We start from the raw sequence: 9,829 nt of genomic DNA, 5'->3' as shown, positions 1-9,829 counted from the left end.
ATTATTCAAAAGATGATCTTTTAAGCCTGAAGATTAACTTTGAAAATGTTAAAATTAAATTTTCAACCAAGGGGATGAATCTTAAAAAATATGAATTTTGAACCAAAAAAGTCGACATGAAGCTAAAAATTTCAGAAAAACTGGTTACTAGCATTAGCATGGTAGAAAATAGTTGTAAACAATAATTTGTTTAAGCAATCATTTTTCCCAAATTGCATTATTTATTACCCAACTTAAAGTGAAAAGTGGACAAAAAGTTGGATATTGATGAAAAACCACACCTTTAGAATATTATTAAAAAAGAATATAATTAAAGTTAATAATAAATTATTTAAACAATTTTTAAATAATTTTTCAGCAAGTGATGAGGATACATATTTAAATTAAATTGAATATACTTGATACAAATAACATTTATTGTCATAAATTCACAGTATGTGAAATCAAGTTGTACATAAATACTTAAAAATAGTGACATTAGGTTTTTAAGAACATAGAGATGTCGAGGTTCAGTCTTAAATTATAACATTGTCTTTATATAAAATTAACAATACTTTCTAGAATTCTTACCTGAGGTATAAATAATATTTTTAAATGGAAACATTTAAATTGTTTCAATACTGTTTGGTTTCTACAATGCGTTCTCTATTATTAGTGTAATTTTCTTCAACTATGATCATATTATTGTCATATAAACATTTCGTTATTTACATCAATTTTAAGGAATAAAGATAATTTTTCAGGGTTCTTAAATATTTTCACAACAGTGAGAGAAGTCGTTGATTCATTCGTATTGCGCAGTCTCAATACTTGTATTAACTTATTTGTTAATATGTTTTACACATAAAATATAAGAAAAATATATATTAAAAAATTACACGATTTTAAATTCTCTAAAATATTTTGGGTTATAACATAAGTAATAAGCATACAAAGGAAATAATTAGAAATACTAGACCTACAATTATTTACAATCAAAGAATATACAATTAATAACATTTTTCAATATACAATTAATAAAATTTTGCAATATTACTTATAATAATATTTACATTACATTACAAGAATGTCTCTAACTTTATTATGACAATGTTAGAAAGAGAGTATCTTTTTTGCTTGTGATGAAACACTCACTTTTTAAATGCAGTGAATTCTTGATTATTCCAACGGTACTTATTCCAATTCCCCCACGCTGGGCTATTCCAAGTGGCGCAGTTCCGTCACCTTTGAGTAGTGAGTATTTTAGCATGACATCATGGTCATAATAGGATAGGAGAAAATGTCAAGAAGATTAGCATAGTTTGTACCTTATTTACATGTTAATGCATACGATTGTTGGGAGAAAACATTCGAAACGTAAAAGTAAGTAAATAAATGTACGAATAGTAATATTTTTTATGTGTAGAATGTATTTTCTCAGCTATGTTCCATTCATTTGTCGATTGATGACCTTTCAGTTGCATAAAATAAAATAAAATATAGAAAATTTGATGTTAGAGTACCAAAATCTGATCAAGTCTATCCGATACATTAACTTCAAATTTTTGATATATACAGGGTGATTTTTTTAACTTGAAACTTGTGATTCATAACATTTTTCATACAGCGCCTATTTTTCAAGATATTTGAAAGTTTCAAGTTAAAAAAGTCACATTCTCGACTTGAAAAATATTACAATTCTTTAAATTATGACATACCTTTACGTTTAGAATATTTTCTCCAGAAAGGCGTATGCATTCGCATGTGAAGGTGTACCAACTATGCTAACCTTTCTGATATTTTTTTAGTTTGGCAAATTGTACTATTTCAAGGAAATGTTATGTTTTTCATAATATCTGATTATCTTTTCCATCGTTCTCTGTGATTTTGGCTGGTTCGTAAGTCAACAAAAACTCTTGAAAAACACTGTCATGCATGATGCGCAAATGCAAGAACGTACACATGCTTACAGCGCGCGCATCGATACAAGGCCAGGGCAGCCAATGAACATCCACTTGACAAAGTCTCCCCACGATTAGCGCTAGAGGTGGAGGGCGGCCTTCGAGCTTCGAAATATTCAAATTTTTACATCTCTCGACCCTTGGAATAAGCAAGAGTTCATTGTAGTTTGATGAGATTATTGAAATAAAGAATCACGAACTAAAGAATAATTTTTATTATTCTAATAATAAAGGAAATTCCCAACATTCAAACAAAGATTGAAATAATAAATAGAATCGTTATCAGTCTGAGCCAGTTTAGCCGGAAATGGAACAAAGATACAGAAACATTATACATTTCAAAATCATCAGCGGATGGAAAATGTGCTCGTTTTGGTGAAAGGGCAGGATGTAAAGATGGGGGATTCAAAATTTTTGTTGTAACAGCTATCGATAATTTTTTTTTTGGATTTTGAATGCTATTGTTCAAATTTTCTTTATTGTCGAGAAAAACTTCAGACTTTTCTCTTCCAGTTGAATACAAATTGTGTTTCTTGTTACTTTTTTCTTTGTTACTTTGCTTTTTGCGACCTCTTCCAAAAAATTCAGTATATCTGATCGGAGAAACTGTTGTTTTATCTAGGTTAATTTCTTCTGCAATAAAAATGATCATGTTCTAACGGCCCATTGGATAATGAATTTATACTGTAACATATTTTTAATTTACCTTTCAGACTTATACTGCATTCTGCGTTTCCAAGGGCGTTTTCCGAGAAACAGAAGTAACTGCCGAAGTCGGCGATACCCACATTTCTAATTGCCAAATTTGATTGGTAAGTGTACTCATTCAGTTGAATTTCCTTCATTTCGAATTTTTCATTCGATACTATTTTTGTCCCTAAAATATTAAAAACGTTTTATTGGCAGAAGGAATTCATAGAGGGGTTAATTACTTGGATTTTAGATATACATTAGATTGCAAGAATGCAAGATTGAATAGGATTGCAAAATATTGCATGAGATATCAAAAGAGTCCATGGACTATAGGGCATTTATTATAGAAATTCATTATACAGAAAAAAATTTTAGGATAATCAGCATTTTAATAAATAACAAGAAGATAAAATAAATTATTTTAAAAAGTAGAGAAACCACAAAAGAACTATATATTTTAGACCCGTTATAATTCCATATGAAAGTAAAAAAATTAGCGAATCTGCAGAAATAAATTTTACACAGCAATAATCTGTGAATTATCTTGATAGCTTTATTATCACTTGAAATTTAATTAAATGCATGAAAAGATTTTAGAATCTCTTCAAATACCTTGCTACCTTTGGACATATGTTTAAATCCATTAAAATCCATTGATATTTGTAAGATTTCCCAAAATCTTACAAATAAGGGAAGGTCCCATAAAGCCTAAGCTTCTCTGCTTGAATCTTAAAAGTTTTTTTGAAATTCCTTGCAATATTTAAAAATCTTAGCAAATATGTTGACATCCTTTTCAATTTTTGATATGTCTTGAAATTTTATGCAATCTTTTAAAATAACTTTACAATATCTTTTTGAATCCCTTAAAATCTCTTGATACGTTAGGAAATCTTTAAAATGCCGTGAAGTTTTTAGGAAATGTGACGAAATTGCCGTAAATCAATGTGAATTCTCTGGAATATCTTGAAATTCCGTAATATTTCAATAAAGATCGAGGGCAGAACTTTCTTTTCTTTTATACTGATTCCCTTATAATTATTTTCTCATAATGTTTTCCATAAATAATTTTTACAGAATTCCAAAAAATAATAAGAAAAATGATATCGAATGAAATGATGATTGAAGGAGTAAGTAACCCCTCGGGCTAAATTAAAAAAAAAGTAAATCAAATATTTTTGAATGTTGCTCACCATTGTTTTTATACCATACGTTTAATGTTCTCGGAGATGATTCTACGTAGCAGTGCAAATTAACGTTACTATTAATTGGAACTGTAACCAATTGACTATTCACCCTTATTGTCGGTTTAACTGAAAAATACAAGGGCTATATAAAAATTGGAAATTAGATGAGTCTATACATGGGTCTACATTTATTACTCTAGACGCCTACGAAATATTTTATTATTTTTTTTCTACGTATATCGGGTAGGGTGGTTAAAAAACATCACTTTTTGAAAAATTATAATTTTATCAATTTTACATTGTTAATTCATTATTTATCAAAAATGTTATTGCAGGGATCACTTCTACAATATTTTATAATTTTATGTCTTAAATCACAAATATTTATATAATATTCGTCACGGATAAAACTATTTATGTTATTATTATTTTATTATTATACTGTAATCCTCACTCAGTGAGGAAGCGAGTTCTCAGAAACGGTAATGGAGGGTATAGAATATAGATAAATAATACGTTCGTTTCGCAGCACTGTTCCTACCCAGGTTGCTAATCAATCTCTCCAGCGATCACTCCAGGTAAAGAACTCCACAAAATCACCATCTAAAGCTCTTCACTCGGGCCCATTTGTATCTAAGGTCTTTTGTTTCAGGCGTCATTCACGGCACTGACATTTTTCATCATGCATTTATTATAAACTATTTGGTGCCACACTTTGCTGGCCTGGCATACCTCTTTAGCTTCCTTCACGTCCGTGCATTTTCTCATGCAATTCTTGTGTTTCTATTTAGCTTCTTATATCTCTTCGAATTAAGGTCTGATTCACATATTTTCACCAATATTTTCTCGGTCTGACTTACTCACTTTGCCCATTAGCGTTTTACCGCACATATTGCGCAGGTATTTCATGCTAATCGCGTTTGTTAAAATCCTGTTATTTTCTTGGTATGTCCAGGTCTCGATACCGTACATTACAAAGGTTGTAATTGAAAAATTATGTATGGTTCTTTTAGCTTTAATTGATATATTTTTACTTCTGATAACGTATCCTGCTCTGCCAAAAACCTTTTTACACTCGTTTAAACGCATATATAACTCTCCATCTATCTTTCCGTCATTAGTGAACAGGCTACCAAGATATACATTCTTATCAACTTATTCTATTCTCTCACCGTTTAGGACAATATTTCTTTTCTTCTGTTAGTTTACTTACCCTATGAATAAGTATTTTAAAATATATTTTACTTAAGATACTTAATAAGCTGATAACTCTTTAAGTATTGCAGTTGTGTTTATCTTCCTTTCTGGTATATTGATACGATAATCGCTTTTTCCCACTCATGTGGAACTTTTCCCATCTCGATATATAAATTTACATATCCACTGAGCTTGATGAAATGAAGTAGCACTTAAAGCATTCAATGGAGAGGAATGGAGTCAAGAAACGAAGGTGCGTATGGCAAAGGACGGAATATAGAGGTAACTGAAAGCTTTCATCGTGTTAAATGAGACAGCAGCAAGTAGGCTAGATAAAGCCGCCCGTATTAAAATAGGATGGGTAAGCTACCGAGGTGGCATAAAACTAAAGATGCCACGACGTTTTTGATGCCATGTATATGGTAATATCGCAGCAGTTTGTCCAGAAACCGTCAGGGCAAACTTTTACTGGACGAGTGGTTAGGACGACCACAAAGCAGCTGTCTGTACTAGGGCCCTTAGGTGCATACTTTGTGAAGGTCGAAGAGACGAAACCATGCTGAATCCAACTCCTGGTTCCGCTATTTACGCGAGATATAAGGATGCTGCGCGGTTATACTCTAAGGCCTGAAAATGACGACCGAAATTCAAGGAAACTTGGGTCATTGTCAATTGATACAAGATCTTGTGTATCAGATGGTGTGGAAAGAAAGGACAAATGCTCTTGTACTAAAAGAGCAATGCGTGAAATTAAAAAAATGCAAATTCGTACTCGCATCAGACTCTTCGTTTAGGGTTGCCATTTTGGGCAGAGACCCCAGAAACGTGTCCGTCAACAGTCACAAAAAGAAAAAAAGGCTATATGTGCATCTTTAGTGGCAATAGGGCTACAGTAAGCTGCTATCTGTCACCAAATGAAGGCATTTCCGCTTAGCGTCAAAAGCTAGAGAGGCTTGAAAATCTCATCCGTTACTCGGACAAGGAGGTAATTTTGGCCGGTGATTTCAATGCAAAATTCCAGGAAATGGGAAATCACACGGGCCGACACTCGCGGGAAATAGCTGGCCAAAATGGCAGCTAGCCTGAATCTTACAGTGCTGAACATAGAAAAATTCCATAGCATAAAGAAGACCTGGGTACCGAGAGACGATCCCATGTTTTACTTTGGCATCTTCCGAGACTGCGGCAAAAATACAAAACTAGAGAGTCTTCGAAGACTATATGGCTAGTGACCATCAATGTTTTAGATACCAAATTGAGTGATTGCCTGAAATTTTACACGGCAAATGCGAAAGCGTATAGATGAAGGGCTGGAAAGTCAGTAGTTTGGATCCGGCAGCACTCACGAAGGAGGTCACCGAAAAGGGACAGCGCATGTTAGTTAACACCACACCAAAGCTCACACGCATCAAGTAGTTGAGGAATTAGTCGAAAGTGCAATAAGTCTTATTGTTAATCTCAATGCCTCGACGTCCACAACAAAACGGCAGGGCCCCTGTGTATTGTTGATCTGAGGATATACTCGTAACTGACTAGCCCATGAAATGTCTGAAAATCAGGCGTAAAACCCAAGAGATGAAAAAAAGAAACCCAGAATTTGTCAGACAAAAGAACAAGCACAAGCTGGTTAAGAAAAAGCTGAATATCGCTATCAATAAGAATAAAACGCAAAAATGGAAGGAATTCTGCGCTGTCGTTGATACGGACATTTGGAGCGGTGGTTATCAGATTGTCACTGGTAAGATCCACCGAAAATCGCTTGAAGTTGCAACGAACCCGAAAACAATGGAGAGTATCGTGAACGAGATCTTCCCCAGCCATACGAAATGAACCATCATCGACGAAAACAACATAATCGATGTAACCTGGTTCTCAGTTGTAAAATTAAACGAGGCAGTCCAAAGTATGCCACATGTAAAAACCACTGGCCCTAACGGAATACCCGCAGAGGTTGTCAATATTATGCCAGGGACTGCCCACATCTGTTACTGAACATGTATAACTCATGTTTTCAGATAGGATTGTTCAACAGCAGATGGAAAATACAAAGGGTGGTCCTCGTTGACAAAAGAAAGGGCCCCCTTTAACACCAGTATCATACAGGCCTCTGTACATGCTGGGTTTTGCTGGAAACGAGTTCGAAAAAATGCTCTGAACCAGATTAAGAACGGCGATCGAGCAGGCGGGTGGCCCGGCCGAAAATCAACACGGCTTTTGCAAGGGCAAATGGACAATGCAAGAAATGTCTTAGGTCCAGCGGGAGGTGGCAAGAGCCTGGAGGGAAAACCACATCTCGAAAAAGTGGTAGTGTTGATCACGTTCCACGTGAAAAATGCCTTTAACACAATTGGATGATAGACGTATTAGTTCATCTACAGAATGACTTCAAATTACCAATTTACTTAAAGAGAGTAATTTCTGATTACCTAAGGAAGAGAAAACTTCAGTATTAAACGACAGAGGGTATGAAACCGAAGAAGGTATCAATAGGTGTGGCTCAGAGACCGGTACTTGGACCGAACGTGTGGAACTTCTTCTATGACGACGTTTTGAAAATAAAATTGCTAGACGACTGCAATCTTATTGCCTTTGCGGAATATATAAAAATGGGCTGCCCAAAATACAGAAATGGTGGTTCTCACCATACAGAGAGAAAACATCGAGGCCACCAGGACTCTGAAGTATCTTGGCCTCATGGTAGATCAAACGCTTACATTTTGGCTACAAATCTGAGGTGGCGGATAATGTGTAATTCCCATAGACCTCTTGCCTACCGAGATGAGGAGGGTCTTTGAGGCTAAAATAAAAAGATGTGAAGACAGAGAGTCCGCAAAACGCTGAAGAACCTGTATACTATCCATCTAGGGGCACAGGGGTAAGTGGACTGGACACTTTCCTTAAATGCAACATAGGGACAATGAGAAGGATATATACAGGGAATGAAATAGGAGAGCCTATTACACCCGAAGCTATCGAGAGAGCGATGCTGGAAAGCAGATCCAATTGAAAAACAGTATTCTGATACGCGGAGGAATCCCAGAGGGAAAAGAAGAGGGAGTAGCCAAAATAAACTGGAACTGAACTCGTGTGTAAAGTTCTATGTATGGTTTCGAAGGCCGACGGTCCTTAGTGTTACTTTGGTAACATATTTGAGGTTGATGCGTATCATCGTAATCAAGAGAAAGTGGTAGATGGACAAACAGCGGTCACAAGCAAAGCAGTTGCAAAGTACAGGTAAGCACAGCCCGGCCCAGCCATGACGTCGAAGGTCGACCAGCCTAATGCGTCGACCAGCCCTCAATCTACTGAGGAAGATGCGTACATCATGGCTGGTGGCTTAGAAGAAAAGAAGACCAGATTGACACAAAACAGCAGCACGCCGAAACACGGCGTAGAAGCCTTACGCCCACTTGCCTAAAGTAATGAGAAAGTGGATTCCGGAAACATAGGTTGGCAGGAAATAGGATGGGGGGTTAGTCAGTAAGAATCTGACATTAAGGAGTCTATGTTTTGTTTTTTAATTAAGACGAATATTAAACTGGGTGCTTTATGCAAGATTTCCCCTCCTACTAAAAAGAAAATATCCACCGTATTTAAGCATTTCAGCGCTAATACTGCCTACATCAGCAGCCTTACCATTCATTAAGTTCTTATTTATATCCCTTACCTCAGAGGTACAGATTCTCTTGATCGGGTTTTCTGACGTATCGTGTTCTATGTTGCAGTTGTGATGCCCTATAGCTTAACCTCTCAATAACCGTTACCATTTGTTTTTGGATCTCCAAAATTATCTAGCACACTTTCTGTAGCCTGGCGTTAGACACCAATCCACCCATTCATATCTCCTAACAGAATGATTCTATCACCATGACCGCAAGAACCTATAGTATAATTGAAAGTGTCCCAGAAGTGGTCTTTTACTTTATTTCTTTTACCATCAACTGAAGCGTAGTAAGCTATTATAAATAATCTTCCTATGTGTCCTTCTATTCTAACCCACAACAATCTAAGAGATACAAATCTATGATCCCTGGCATGTTGCCTTGCTTTCTCATTTATAAACAAACCAATCCCTTAAGTACCATGTGATAAGTTTCTCGTAATTCCAGTGTCAGATTTACCATATAGGCTACATAGACTGCAACCTAGGGTGGCTAAATTTGAAGGGGGGGGGGGAGGATTTAATTTTTGTACGATGATTGATGATTTTTCAAAAATATCAGATTTTTATTTACACAGATGCAGCCTGAGCGTTGTGGAAAAAATTGTCATAAAGATTCACCAGCGGAATGAAATTTGTGGAATGGAATTGTTAAAACGACTTAGAAGTGACGAACTTCATGCTGTTTACCTAATGCTGATATCTCATTGCGAATGCCTGTTTGTACTTCAACATCAAATTGCAACACGGAAAAGTCATTTTCTGTCCTAAGCCTCGTTAAAAACTTCTTTCGATCTCCGCTTGGCGAAGAAAAATGCAATGCTCTTTCACTGCTAATGATTCAATTGGGTTTGATCATGCATCAGGATTTTGATATTATTCACGTATCTGCTGTTCAAAAATCTAGACTAAAAAAATTTTCATTGATTGAATTTACGATAGCAGTTACTTAAGTATTCGTCACTTAAGTCGCGTACGCATTTTGATGCATTTTTAGAATAATAAAGGTGATGTGATAAAAACATGTGTTACTGCACTGAAAAAACTAGTTCGTTGGGACAACTAACAAAGTAGTAGGCCCAACTATTTTAGTTTGTAATATATGCCGCTGCTATTAAAGTGGTTGAGGCTACTACTTTTATTCGCAAGATTGG

At 35.4% G+C, this 9,829-nt stretch overlaps 1 protein-coding gene across 1 annotated transcript in view; it reads right to left on the bottom strand.

The window, feature by feature from the left end:
• Positions 1–1,647: 1,647 nt before the first annotated feature.
• Positions 1,648–9,829, bottom strand: part of LOC117176498 (lachesin-like) — a 92,683-nt gene continuing 84,501 nt past the window's right edge. Inside the window, exons 9-11 of the mRNA XM_033366753.1 lie at positions 3,824–3,943; positions 2,647–2,817; positions 1,648–2,573 (exon numbers count right to left, since the gene is read on the bottom strand). Of these exons, the coding sequence (XP_033222644.1) occupies positions 2,188–2,573; positions 2,647–2,817; positions 3,824–3,943 (677 nt within the window). The 3' untranslated portion in view covers positions 1,648–2,187. The remainder of the gene's footprint in view (positions 2,574–2,646; positions 2,818–3,823; positions 3,944–9,829) is intronic.

The sequence above is a fragment of the Belonocnema kinseyi genome, chromosome 7 (genome assembly GCF_010883055.1).
Source record: "Belonocnema kinseyi isolate 2016_QV_RU_SX_M_011 chromosome 7, B_treatae_v1, whole genome shotgun sequence".
NCBI lineage: Eukaryota > Metazoa > Arthropoda > Insecta > Hymenoptera > Cynipidae > Belonocnema > Belonocnema kinseyi.
Note: the sequence above shows the minus strand (reverse complement) of the source record. Positions and strands in the feature narration are given on the sequence as shown.